Raw genomic sequence first — 15195 nt, forward strand, 5'->3', positions numbered from 1 at the left:
CTATACATCAGATTGGTTTCTTCTTTAAATGATAAAAAAAAGTAAAAATATAAATGGTATTATAGTGTTATACTAAAACTAAAATTAAAACAATGGAAAAACCCTTAAGATAACATGTAGAAAGAAAAAAAAAGCATCTTAAGCGTGCAGAATAACATAAGTGGACTTTGAACGATTACGTAATTGTGGCATCCATAATTGTAATCGATTAGAAATTCGATTAATTGTGCAGCCCTAGTAGGAAACTTACAAAATATCTTCATGGAACATGATCTTTACTTAATATGCTAATGATTTTTGGCATAAAAGAAAAATAGATAATTTTGACCCATACAATGTATTGTGTATATATACGCAGTACACACACATATATTATGTCAACAAACGTTTATTTTGGACGCGATTAATCGCGATTAATTGTTTGACAGTAGGGCTGGGCCCAAAAAATATATATATCGATTTTTCGATTAATCATTTTTTTTAAATGACGTCGATTCGATATCGATTCTCAAAAGCTGCGAATCGATCTTTTTCAGTATTTATTTCAGCACACATTTAAAACAAGATCTGATTAACGTGAATCTTATCATTAGTCCTCTGTTGTGCAGCACTTTGTTTGCCGAAAAAATAAAAGGGTTTAATTTTCATTTGATTAGCATAAATTAAATGAATGTTTTATGCCTTCATCTGATTACCAGAAAAATTAAGAACATTTTATAAGGCCCTATTAAGGACCCTATACAAAAAAAAGAATAGGTTTAAATTTCTTAGGCTTGATTTCTTTTTATTAATTCACCATTTATAAACTGATGTTACTGTTCTTTTTTTTTTTTAGAAATATCAGTAGCATTTGTATTAAAACTATATTCACTGAATGTAATAAAAAAATCGAGAATCGAATCGAAATATTAATAAATCTTTATTTTTAAAGGAATAATCACATCTGTTTTCTTTTTAATTTTAATAGTAAACCTCTGTTGTGCAGCACTTTGTTTGCCGAAAAAATAAAAGGGTTTAATTTTCATTTGATTAGGATAAATTAAATGAATGTTTTATGCCTTCATCTGATTACCAGAAAAATTAAGAACATTTTATAAGGCCCTATTAAGGACCCTATACAAAAAAAAGAATAGGTTTAAATTTCTTAGGCTTGATTTCTTTTTATTAATTCACCATTTATAAACTGATGTTACTGTTCTTTTTTTTTTTTAGAAATATCAGTAGCATTTGTATTAAAACTATATTCACTGAATGTAATCAAAAAATCGAGAATCGAATTGAGAGCTTGCGAATCGAATCGGGACATCTGAATAGATACCCAGCCCTATTTGACAGCACTAATCCCTGCTAATAACCGCTCGTTTGCTAATAATAACGATGGCTTGTGTTTGCAGCCAGCCCACCTAAAGTACAGCCGCGCTATGATCTGGATCTAGACGCCAGCTACGCCAAGGTAAGAAACGACTTCCGGTCCGTTTAGTGAAATCAGAAGCACGGTGCTGCTTTTAGAGTCTCTTAATCTGAGTTTGGTCAGAAATATGGTTTATTTTAATCACTGCTGGCCGTGTTTCTGCTCAGACGTTTGCAGGTGATGTTGGATATCTGTGGAAGACGTCCGATTCTTTGCTTCTGTACCAGGAGCTGGTGAGGAAAGGTGTCCGAGGCCTGATGTGAGTTCATGAATCAAACGAAACGAAGCGACTCACGCTGATGAAGCGAACTGAATTTATTCACTATTGTCTTCTGTAGGGCTGCTGCACAACGGAAACTTGTTTCATGATTGAAATTGAACTGGACTGAATCAAGATTAAATGAATTGATCTGAATAATGGCACTATTGAACTGAATTGAATCAACACTGAATTGAATCATTTTGGATAATGACTCAGCTGTTTTTGCAGCTGAAATTAAATTTGTTTTATAATTGATGAATTTTACTACATTGATATTGAACTAAATCAAAATTGAACTGAGTTGATCTGAATAATGGCACTATTGAACTGAATTGAATCAACACTGAACTGAATCATGCTGGATAATGACTCTGAGGTGTTTTAAAGCTGCAATTACATTTATTTCATTATTGATGAATTTGACAGCATTGACACTGAACTGAATCAAAATTGAACTGAATTGATCCGAATAATGACACTATTAACTTCTGCAGAGCTGCTTTAAGCTGAAATTGAACTTGTCATAGTTGAAATTGAGTTATTGTTGAAGTGAATCAAAATTAAATTGAATTGAGCTGAACACTGTTGTCTTCTATAGAGCTGCTTTAAATTGAATTGGTTTCATAACTGATGGATTTGACATAATTAACCCTTATTGAATTGAACCGATTAAACATTGAACTGAATCATTTTGAATCATTGAACTGAATCATTTTGAATCATTGAACTGAATCAAAATTGAACTTAATTGGTCTGAACAATGACTCTGTTGTCTTCTGTAGAGCTGCTTTAAATTGAATTGGTTTCATAATTGATGAATTTTGCATCATTAACACTTATTGAATTGAACCGATTAAACATTGAACTGAATCAAAATTGAACTAAATTGTTCTGAATAATGCCACCATTGTCTTCTGTAGAGCTGATTTACAACTGAAATTGAATTCCTTTTATAACTGATAGATTTTTCAACATTAACACTGTTACTGAACTGATTGAACATTGAACTGAATCATTCTGAAGAATGACTCTGTTGTCTTCCGTAGAGCTTCTATACAACTGTTATTGAACTGAATCAAAGCAAAATTTAACTGAATTGATCTGATCAGTGACTATTGTCTTCTGTAGAGCTGCTTTACCGCTGAAATTCATTTCATAAGTGAAGAATTTGCAGCATTAACACTGTTACTGAACTGATTGAACTGAATCATTCTGAATAATGACTCTATTGTCTTCTGTACAGCTTCTTTACAGCTTTTTTGCAGCCTTATCGCTGTTATTTTCCTGTTTATTTGTGTGAAGTGGTCTGTAAGCGCTATATGAACGTTGTGTTTCAGTGAGCTGATCAGAGACGAGTACAGTGAGAAGGCGCACAAGAAGACGGAGGTGATTCACATGTGTAACTACTGCAGCCAGACGCTGGAGCGAACCGAGCAGCTGTGAGTGACGCGTGTTTCAGACGGAGCTCTGAGCGAGATCTCGCCAGATCTTCATGAGCTCCCTGTGTGTGTGTGTGTGTGTTTCAGGTGTGAGGTTCTGATGCAGGGAAACCTCCTGTCGCTGGAGTGTGAGGAGATCCGGGACACGAGGAAGAAAGTGATGCGGGTGAGATGCTGATGATTCTCAATGTCTCATGAAAGTCTGGGCCCGGTTGCATGAAAGCCCTTAAAGGGATAGTTCACCCAAAAATGAAAATTTTATGTTTATCTGCTTACCCCCAGGGCATCCAAGATGTAGGTGACTTTAAATCCCTTAGTTATAAGGTTAAGGGAAACTTGGGTTGCAAGAAAAAACCTAGGAACCTTAAGGCTGCCACAGTGTTGCCAAATTGGGCTACTTTACCACTGTTGCCGCGGGTTGTTTTTCATGTACGTGGGTTGATGCAACCCCAATAACATGATATTTAGCCCCTGAAATGCGAATTTTACCGAGGGGATCCACCTTGAAACACAGCTGGGCTAGTTTTGAGTAGCAATTGGGCGGGTTTTGTTGTGAAAACCTGGCAACCCTGGGCTTCCATTAAGTATTCCCCTTAATTATATAAGTGTTGCTACAAAGTCTTTAGTAACCATTTCACCTTAATACATTTTAAAGGGACCAAAAGAGCTCCCTCAAGTCATCTTAAACTCAAACGCATTGGCTGATTTTAGGTTAATTGAAGAGGAGGAAGTATCAAGGCACGTTCTAATAATCGAAATAGCCTATTTTGATACGCAATTATTGAGAGAGTTTCAGTTTTACCGTCAGTAAATCCTTCATCTTACCACAGTCCAGTTTCATGTTTTTTTTGTTTTCTGTGCTCTTGGTATTCTCCATTAGTATATATTAGTTTATAAAACGGATAGTTCCGGTCCTTGATTCTGATTGGCTGAGCCGCGTTCTAAGCTGTTGTAAATTACTCTACAAACATACACCTTTGTTTATGTTTGTCTGTTGCTCGGCAACCACAACTGTTTCTGAGGAGTTACATTGTTTGGTGGAAGAATACTGTTTTTTTATTAATATCATTACACTTTATTTGCTCCGTTTTATTTTGTGAAACCTTACTACGTATATAGAATAACCGTTTTATAAAAGCAATAAGCCCCGTGAAGCCGAACTGTGGTTGTTTCGTTATGTTCTGTTTATTGTGAGATGTAGTAACTATAGCAACCGCGGCGCCCATTGCCGTATGTTGCCGGAAACTACAGTGAAACACTTCGTATGAACACTTAAGTAAGAGTGACAGTTAAGAAGTTTGTTGCAACGCTCTTAATGAAATCCCTTGCCTCAGGGAATCTTTTCCCCTCAGGGGATACCCTTAAGTCAAAATACTGATTTCATGCAACCGTGAGCTCTTCATGAAAGCGTGTTCATCACGCCTGCTCTGTGTGCAGCTCTCCAGCTCTCTGGGCTCCATGGAGCAAACGCTTCAGGACATCAGCAGCATGTTCCTGCCGGGAGGAAGTCTGACCGATACGTGGACGCAGCAAGTGGGAACGCACCCCGAGGACAGGAAGTGAGTGTCACTGCTTCAGCGTTCATTACCCTGGAGAACCAAACGTCTCATTTCCTCAAAACAAACGGGGCGAAGCGCTGTTCATAACAATGCAAAAAATCAGGTTCTTCCTCATCACATTTGTCTTGTTTTCCAGTACAAATATCTAAACTTCCTTAAATTACATTTATTCATTTAGCAGACGCTTTTATCCGAAGCAACTTAGAAAAATAAACCATTTTCATTACTTGAAATAAAATAAACTTTAGCTGAAGGAAAATAAAATCAGGATAAATTTACTGGAGAAGCAAAGTGACTTCAGATATTAAGTTTTTGTTTTCTGAATAATATATCAAAATTAAGCTTAAAACAAGAACAAATATCTGCCAGTGGCCAACACTTAATATTTTAAGTCATTTTGCTTTTAATCTAGTAAATGTATCTTGATTTAAGAATGTTTAGATATTTGTACTGGAGAACGAGACAAAAAATGATTATTGTTATTTTAGTATCATTGAGATATTATTATAGTTTTTGTTAATATTTTGTATTTTTTTATATATTAACATTTTTTATAAAACATGTTTTTTTTTATATTATATATTTTATACATTTTTAAATATTTTGATTTTTATATTTTACATGTTAATTTTAAAGTTTTACAAATTTTGTTGTGTGTTTTTATTAGTGTTTATCTGTTGTTTTGAAATATGTCTATATAGTCTTTTATTTTTATTTCCGTTTTAGCTTTATTTATTTTAGACCATCAGGTTAAACTAAATGAAAATGAGAAAAGTTGCTTTGGAAACTAGCTGGGAAAATTTTTACTTTTTATTTTATATTTATATTTTATATAATTTCAGCTAACATTTATTTTGTTTCAAGTAATGAAAATATTTTTTTATGACTTCAGTTTAGGTTTTTTTATACTATAATAGCCCTGACAAAAATACAGAGGAAGAACATTATTTTTTGCAGTGGACACATTTTAAGTGTGAACTTGAGTTTCTGATTTCTGACTGTGTTTCTGTGTCTCTCGTCTAGTGTGGAGAGGATCAAGGTTCTTCTGGATGCCATCAGCAGCATCTACCAGCAGTTCAAGAAGGACAAGGCCGAGAGACGTGAGTCTGTGAGCTCCTGAGATCTCATCAGCGCTCGTTTGCTTTTTTTATGTGTTTGACGTGTCTTATCTCCTCAGGTTTGCCTTATAATGAAGAACAAATCCACAAGTTTGACAAGTGAGTATCGTGTGTGTTCGCTGTAGCTGAAGAACTGAACGCATGTGATGCAGAATCATGATGACACGAATCTCTCTGCTTTCTGCAGGCAAAAGCTGGTTCTTCAAGCCACCAAAGCGCGGGCGCTCTTCACAGACGAGTGCGCCATGAAATATCGCCTCTTCATCTCCAAGAGCGAGGAGTGGATGAAGTAAGAGGCTCTCGTTCAGCAGTCTAGAGCTCACTGAAGCTCACCTGAGATCCAAACAGTCCAACTAGAAATTATTATTACAGTTATAAATGTTATTATTCAGTCATGGATCTATTTACTGATCGTTGTTTTTCATTATATTGCTGTTTCAAGCTGCTTGAGTTCATGTGTTAAGGCACGTTCACACTGAAAAGACAACGATAACTATATTAGCATCCACACCAATGGACAATAATGTTAACAATAACTATTATGATAATTATTATAGTGTCCACGTAAACAGACTATAGTATAAATAATAACTATATTTACCTTCACACCAAGAGGCGATAACTATAACGATAACACCAACGGACAATAACTATAACGATAACTATATTTGCCTTCACACCAACAGACAATATCTATAACGATAACACCAACGGACAATAACTAACGATAACTATATTAGCATCCACACCAACGGACAATAACTATATTAGCATCCACACCAACGGACAATAACTATAACGATAACTATATTAGCATCCACACCAACGGACTATAACGATAACTATATTAGCATCCACACCAACGGACAATAACTATAACGATAACTATATTAGCATCCACCCCAACGGACAATAATGTTAACAATAACTATGATGATAATTATTATAGTGTCCACGTAAACAGACTATAGTATAAATAATAACTATATTTACCTTCACACCAAGAGGCGATAACTATAACGATAACACCAACGGACAATAACTATAACGATAACTATATTTGCCTTCAACAGGCGATAACTATAATGTTAATTATATTAGCGTCCACACAAACGGACGATAACTTTAACAATAATTGTATTAGCGTCCACACCAAAGGATGATAATTATAACCATAATTGTATTAGCTTCCACTCCAGACAATGACTATAACAATAAACTTTTTGGCATCCACGCAAATGTATAACTTAAACGATAACTAGATTAGCATCCACACAAACACATGATAACTTTACCGATAACTAGATTAGCATCCACACAAACACATGATAACTTTACCGATAACTAGATTAGCATCCACACAAACGGACGTTAACTTTAATGTTAACTATATTAGCATCCATAGGAGCGTGAAATATCATTCTTTTTATTATAATCATGCTGCAGTTTTGTCATTTAAAGCAGGATAGATTCTGATTGGCTGTTAATGTTTTTATCGTTCATCAGCTGGACACAAATCTCTCTGAAAGCGATTCCAACGATATTGTTCTTCTGCATCGTTATAGTTGTGGTGTGAATTCACTATTCTTACAGAATTTGAACGATTATTAAAACTTTAAAGTGCCCCTATTATGGGTAATGAAAGGTTCATATTTTGGTTTTGGGAGTCTCCAACAACAGGTTGACATGCATGCAAGGTCAAAAAACACTTTCATTGTCTTATAATATGCATTTATTTTTTCCTTACTTGCTCAACGACTCCCAAATGGTTCGCTCAATGATTAATTTTTCCAAATCCCTCCTTTGCGTGACGCTAATCTGCAGTGATTGGTCCGATTGGTCTCATTTTCATTTCATCTCGCCTGTAATGCCTGATAAAGCAGCGTTTGTGAGCGCAGTGCTGCTTTGTGTACAGCGTTACCGTGGAAACCTCTATTTTTACCGCTCCAAAAGCGACACAACTTGTGGCAAAGAATGAATTAGCATTTTCATTCAGACCAACGCGAAAAGACCAACAAGTGGACTGGCAATATGCTAATGTTTCATGTTGACGTCAACATGAAACGGCTTGGGATTCGTTTTAAAAACGACTCATTTCAGTGATTCAGAGTCGACTCTTTCTTTTGAGAGACAATAACTTTATACACGGTGCACTTTCAGTTTTCATTCACATAGAGCTGTGTTACACACTGCATGAAAGGTAATTTTCAAAAAATCCATAATAGGGGCAATTTAACATTTATAGTTTTTGTCATTAGTGTGAACGGGCCTTTACGGTGATTTTACCACAGGTAAGTAACCGCAGTAAAACCCCTGTCACATGACCTCTTGTACACTGCTGTATTCTGTGCGCGAGCGCAGTGTCAATGGCTCTTCTGCTGTGTTGCCATGGAAACTGTGTCTGAGATGTTCTGGAGATTGGACAGACACATGCAGTGACTGATGCATGAACATCTCCTTACAGGAAGTTCCATCACGTGCGGAAGCACCTCCTGTCTCTGACTGGTCAGTTCAGCAGCATGGAACAGGAAGTGACCCTGCTCATGCAGCGCGTGTATCAAGTGAGTAAACAGGAAGTGCTGTGCGTTTAGCTGCGCTGTAACGGCACGCAGACGCTAACGGCTCTCATGTGTGCAGCTGCTGGAGCTGTTACCGCAGAAGATGGTGCCCATGACGTCTGGAGGAATCAAACCGCAGGCGTACCTCAGTCCCAACACACTGGTGGAGATGACGCTGGGGTGAGAGATAAGCACATGTCCGCTGACGCTGATTCACTCAGTCCAGATCATTACAGACTAAAAGCATCATCCCAGCTAACAATTTTTGGTTCCCAAGAATGTTCCCCGTTGGTTAGCCAGGAAAGTTTTCTTAATGTAAATAGAACGTTCCAGAATGTTTTCTTCAATTAGACGTGTCAAGTCACTTGATTCGTTTCTGAATGAATCAGCCGTTTGAACGAATCGGTTGAATGAATGACTGAACGACTCACTCCTTAAGACAGTGACTTGCTGCCACCTACTGGCGCATTTACTTTGATATTTAGAGTATAATTTCTAGGGCTGCCCCCAACTAAAGATTTTTCTGGTCGACTAGTAGTCGTTCATTTTAAGCATTAGTCGACTATTAGTCGCATGTTTATTAATAAACCATATAAATATGAGCCTTTAATTGTCTACATAGCCTAATAAGTGCTCAAGCGCACGCAAAAAAAGCTTGCCACAGCACATCGGCAGATATAATATTTATGAATGTGTCAGGGAAAAACAGCAAGGAGACTGCATTAACATTTTAATAATTTATCGATAAACCAGTGCTTTCTTTGTTTTCGGCTTCAGAGATGAAGTCGGCGACACTGACTCGTCATCTCTGCAGTAGTGATGCATCTGTATGCATGTTTCATACGGATGACATAATCTGAGAATATTTATTTTCCATTTGAATTGGTTCATTTAAAAGCAGACATTTCACTCTTTATAGATATATTTTTCATGTCTGTAAGGCAGGTATACACGGAGTTTCGCGCTCAAGTTCACGGAGACCGAGACGGCAGAAAGCGTGTCCTGTTTGCTTTAATTATTTTACAAAAGCACAACATTTCGTTTTTATTGTGAGTGCACACAAATAAACGTAGAGTCTTTACAGATTCGAAAGATGCATTACTTTTATCTGTATGAGCAAAAATGCGGGAGTATTTTAAGAGCAAGTGAGCGCACCGGCGCCCCCATCTGTCCTGCAGTGAAGTGCTACTGTTCACACTCCACACAGACACTTGAATAGCGCACATTTTTCTAGGTTAACATTAGACTGAGCGGCCAAGTTGCTAATACTTAAATATTTCAGATGATAAGCCATATTTGAGGTTGATGAATGCCCGATGTACTGTATTACCACAAAGACCAGCCGTTAACGATCTGTTCGTCACGGACTGCGTGACACCAATTTTTTTTCTGCGACTAATAAAATTTTGGTCGACCAAGCCTCTTCTCGTCGACTAACGGTTAGTCGACTATTAGGGGGCAGCCCTAATAATTTCATTGTTTTCTAAAATGCATTTGCTATTTCAATATGCTTAAAAAAACACTACACATTTTATTGTTATCATTATTTATGCAATGCGTTCAATCTTAATATTTCTTTCTAAAGCTAGTTTTTTGTTAAGTCGATTGATGTGTGATTAATCCACAATTAATTGGATTAGTTAACCATCATATAATTAACTAGATTGAATATTTTAATCACTTGACAGCCCTAGTTATTTTATCTTAGAAATTAGCGTAGCGTCGTAAACAATCAGAGCCGATGATAATCAGGGGTGTGTAATCTAACAACAGGTGCAGAATGGGTTAAGTTATCCAGTGAAAATTCACCGTCATAAACACATAATTCTGCTTAACAGGATGAAGAAGCTGAAGGAGGAGATGGAAGGAGTCATGAAGGAGCTGGCGGAGAACAACCTGTTCCTGGAGAGGTGAACCTTTACATTTACTTGGATTTCTATAGCGCTTTATACAATACAGAAACAGGAAAATAACAGTGTGAATGTTACAAAATTCATCAAATTGAAAACAAATTCAATTTCAGCTCTACAAAGGACTGTAGAGTCATTATTCAGATCAATTCGGTTCAAAAACAGTAGTAATTTGGGGTGTTGCAATATACAGTTGATGATCGTAATATTTAAATATTAAATATCATTATTGTGTTAATTAGGGGTGTCACAATATATGGCAATTACCATGATGATGAATCATAAAATGAAAATTCATTTTCCTTGCTAAACTCTCACATGTAATTTGTTTCATTCATACTCACCACTGGAGGGCGCCCTCGCACAGAAGCTCCACAAGAGAGACTCATAAGAGTAATAAAACAAATTACGTTCCAGGAAATCCCTTATATGGACAAGGGCATCCGTTATCACTGTAGCTGATGCAGAAATGTTTGTCGACGCCAATAGCCTCGTGGTCACTGCGTCGACATACAGCGCAACTGCGCTCACGGCGACCCGAGTTCGATTCCCGTCTCGAGGTCCTTTGCCGATCCCGTTCCCTCTCTCCTCCCAGTGCTTTCCTGTCGTCTCTCTCTACTGTCCTATCTATAAAAAATGCATAAAAGCCCATAAAAAAAAGAAGAAATGCAGAAATATTTGGCTGATGAAACATGAAGAGAATTAACACACTGTTGCGACAGTATATTCTTTATTTGTGTTCTACAAGCCATCTCGGGTATTTTTTATAAGGACAATGTATATTTATAATGCAATGCTAATAGACATAGCCTTTAGCACTGTTCAGAATACTATAAAATAATATAATTTCTGCCTCATTCTGTGATAAGAAGCCACATCAGCCACATGACGCGAGTTTGGAGTAAAAATATGTTGTTATTCGCATGTATTGTTGTACTTTGACGCTGGACGAGTCAGTGATGGGAGAATCAAGCCTTTTCGAAGCTTTGATGCAAAATGACTCACTGTTTCGAATCACTTGAAATGCTGGTAACGCCTGCTGGTCAAAAGCTGTAAATGCAACAAAAACTCAGCCCGAAACAGCTTTTAAGACTGATTGCAAGTGTTTTATAGAAAGTATAATACTGTATATTCAATTAACAAATCATTAGATTACATTAAATATTAAGTGTCTGTATAGCATGTTCTTTTATTCATTTGCAGGGCTTGTTTTGTTTGTTTTATGGAAGGCTTGTCTAAACAGGCCAATAAGTGTAAATGGCCATGATAATGATGTGATATTGTGACAGCCCAAGTATTAATAATGCAAAACCCATCAAACTGTAATTATGGTGGCGCTTGTGTTTCAGGTTCGGGACGCTGACGGTGGACGGCGGCATCAGAGCCGTGGATCGGATGTGACGAGATCGTCTCTCTCGGATCATCACGGCACAAATGACACACTGTTAGTTGTACATATGAATAGAATGTAAATAATACACGTCTTAAACTTTACTTTATGCCATTATTTTAATCTTGCGTTAATTCTCTAGACTCTATAAACTAGAGTTGCTCTTAACTCCGAATAAGTGATTTGATTTTTGTTCTCGCCATGAAAATAAAGTATATTCGTCATCGTTATGTTCCATAAGCATCTGTGCGGCTAGTAAACGCTCCTGCTCGTGTTGGTGAACGTTACTGAAGGACTCTTGACGATTCACTAAAGCAAAAGTGTTTTCCTTCAGTGTAAATGAAAGCACTATTTTATAGACATTAATGTTTGTTTCTGTAAATGAGTAAAAAGAACAGCTGAGTTCTGATAAAACCTTGGTGTTTCTAATTTCTCACACCGCATCTGTACCCATAATGCTTTGCTTCTGTTCACAGATATCTTCGTATAGTTCTGTGTGACCGAACAGACACCGTGAACCCGTACGATTCGCGATTCATGTCACGCATGACTGTTTTAGCTGGTTATGTACTGGGAATTTTTGTTTGGCTTATTCACGATATGCAGCTGCTCTGAAAGCACCTGAAACACTGACACCGGGGGTCAAAGGTCAGCTGAAAATGTGGTTTCATGTCTGTAAGCTGCATTAGAAAGCATCATCCTCCTCTCTGCATCTCTGGTGATACAGTTATCAGTTGCCATGACAACAGACACAAAAGCACAGTCTCCGCTCAGCCGCTGTTGCCATGGCAACACACAGACATCCACTAACAGTTGTGTAAAACGTGACGCTCATTTACATTCATATTCACTGACGTCAGAGCCAACCACCAGAGCGCGCGCGTCCTAATATCCTCAATCATGATGATAGTAAACACCATAGATATGCTGCATCTACCTACTACACATATCTATGGTGAACACGCTGTTCTACATTGGGGAGCAGACGATGACAAACGCATTAAATAATGTATTAATGATCATGTAAAGCGTGTACAAGTGTTAACCTTAATAATATAAATAGTAATATGTAGCAGAAAGGACTAGATAATTAACTAAACATTGTCACATTAAACATGAACTGAACCAGAGCTCTGAAATAAAATGCAGAAATGCTAGTGTAGGCTCGATATTAACACAGTCAGTGAGCAGCCATTGTTCCCACGAGAATACATGCTAAATAATGTACTGATGAAATTGTGAGGAAGGATAAGACGAATCTCCTGCTACAGCAATCGATAACAAAGAGCTGAATGAGAGAGAACTTAAAGAAACACAAGTAACCTGGACTGAATAATAATAATAATAATTATTATTATATGAAGTCATGTTTTTATTACACATTTTTGCAGTTACTCAACGTATTTCAAAGCTATTATAGTAATTAAATAATTACATTTATATATTTTTTATTTATTAAATATAATACAGAATATATATATAATATATATATATATAAACTATAAACAATTGCATTTGCAGTAATCACATACTCTGTAAAATAATACGCCTAATCAGGGATAGATCCATTTCCAAAGGTATAAACATAAAATTACATTTGAAGTTTGTGAATATGATAACATAATAAAGCTAGAAAATGTTAAAACTAAATATTTGTTAAATACTGTTTTGTTTATTTGTGTTTATTTATTATGTTCTCATATTGGTTTATTATTGTAATGTGTTTTTAAGTCATAATTTTATTACAATATATTTCTGTTTGTGTGTGTTTGCTATATATAGTTAATATTTACTGTTCTTCATAGTGTGATTTTGTATATAAATAAAAAACTAGGGGTAGTTTGATCCTCAAACATCATTATAATCATTACTTATATAATGATATTTTAAATGTTTCAATAGGAAATGTCCCCGGTTTTCATTTCAGTAATCTGAGGACCTTAATATAATACAATATAACATATAATATGCAGAAATGTTTGCGTGAGGATAAGATTTAGAGGATAGAAAATATAATTGGCACAGTTTTAAAACTCGTATATGAATAATTCATGAGCTCAATCAAACTGCCGCGTCACGGATCGACTCATTTGCATACACTGGAGCGCACGCGCGGATCTGCTCGTCTCGAGTTCGACGCGACTGGATGCTGCGATTGATTTGTGAATCTGATGTAAAGAAAATATAAAGAAACACTCTAATGATGATGAAGACGATGGGAATCGACGCGGATTCGTGATATATAATATAATATGCAGAAATGTTTGCGTGAGGATAAGATTTAGAGGATAGAAAATATAATTGGCACAGTTTTAAAACTCGCATATGAATAATTCATGAGCTCAATCAAACTGCCGCGTCACGGATCGACTCATTTGCATACACTGGAGCGCACGCGCGGATCTGCTCGTCTCGAGTCGCACGCACTCGCACTCACGCTCACACTCACTCACACACACACACACACTCACATCCTAATTAATGTCTCTGGAGGAGCATCTTCAGCATTCAGTCTCGGATGGCTTTAATTGAATTTCTGCTTCAGCTCGAGCTCTCTGGATGATTCGGATCCACAACACAACGATTTCATTTAAAGGGATAGTTCACCCAAAAATGAAAATTCTGTCATTAATTACTTACCCTCATGTCGTTCCAAACCCGTAAGACCTTCGTTCATCTTCGGAACACAAATTATGATATTTTTGATCAAATCTGAGAGCTCTCTGCCATTCATGAGCTCAATCAAACTGCCGCGTCACGGATCGACTCATTTGCATACACTGGAGCGCACGCGCGGATCTGCTCGTCTCGAGTTGGACGCGACTGGATGCTGCGATTGATTTGTGAATCTGATGTAAAGAAAATATAAAGAAACACTCTAATGATGATGAAGACGATGGGAATCGACGCGGATTCGTGATGGAGGAAATAAACGATCCGAGGAGGAGGAGAAGAAGAAGCGCGTTGATGTGAAGAGGAGAAACTGAGGTGCGTTTCCATCTGATCTGTAGCATCTGACAGAAACACGACGATTGAGTGAATGTGTGATGAAAACAACACGATCTAGACATGACTGACGCGTTTTATTGACGCTCGACATCCACGGGCCTTCAGAAGACCCGAACATCTCACAGGAGGTGATGCGTATTTAATATATTCACACGTTATCCGTCATAAATCAGGGGTTTGAGCTGATATTGAGTTGATATGATCGTCATATGTAAGTATAAACGAGGGTTTTCCTCAGCGAATCTCGAATGAATCCGTCATGAATCTTTTGGGTTGGAATTGTTTTGAATCTCGCAGATGCTGCAGTGTGTTGAGATGAGATGATGAGATGTTGTCACAGCAGCCACCAGAGTAAACATCACACACACACTCACACTCACTCACTCACACACACCCTCACACGCACACACACACACACACACTCTCTGTCACACACACACACACACACACACACACACACACACACACACACACTCTCTCTCACACACACACACACACACACACTCTCTCTCACACACACACACACACACACACTCTCT

The 15195-nt window shown here is 37.1% G+C and overlaps 1 protein-coding gene across 3 annotated transcripts in view; it reads left to right on the top strand.

Annotated features, from left to right (window-relative positions):
• LOC107707971 (serine/threonine-protein kinase TBK1-like) overlaps positions 1-12061 on the top strand; it is a 25225-nt gene extending 13164 nt beyond the window's left edge. For 2 of the 3 annotated variants that reach the window (XM_016512095.1, XM_016512094.1), the window contains 12 exons: positions 1395-1453; positions 1579-1670; positions 3011-3112; positions 3200-3278; positions 4550-4671; positions 5695-5771; positions 5849-5888; positions 5977-6078; positions 8254-8350; positions 8427-8527; positions 10186-10257; positions 11607-12061. In XM_016512095.1, the coding sequence (XP_016367581.1) occupies positions 1395-1453; positions 1579-1670; positions 3011-3112; positions 3200-3278; positions 4550-4671; positions 5695-5771; positions 5849-5888; positions 5977-6078; positions 8254-8350; positions 8427-8527; positions 10186-10257; positions 11607-11658 (995 nt within the window). In that variant the 3' untranslated portion in view covers positions 11659-12061. The remainder of the gene's footprint in view (positions 1-1394; positions 1454-1578; positions 1671-3010; positions 3113-3199; positions 3279-4549; positions 4672-5694; positions 5772-5848; positions 5889-5976; positions 6079-8253; positions 8351-8426; positions 8528-10185; positions 10258-11606) is intronic. The other variant, XM_016512092.1, reaches the window with a different exon arrangement.
• Positions 12062-15195: the final 3134 nt, after the last annotated feature.

Source organism: Sinocyclocheilus rhinocerous, unplaced genomic scaffold (genome assembly GCF_001515625.1).
Source record: "Sinocyclocheilus rhinocerous isolate Xijiao unplaced genomic scaffold, SAMN03320098_v1.1 scaffold475, whole genome shotgun sequence".
NCBI lineage: Eukaryota > Metazoa > Chordata > Actinopteri > Cypriniformes > Cyprinidae > Sinocyclocheilus > Sinocyclocheilus rhinocerous.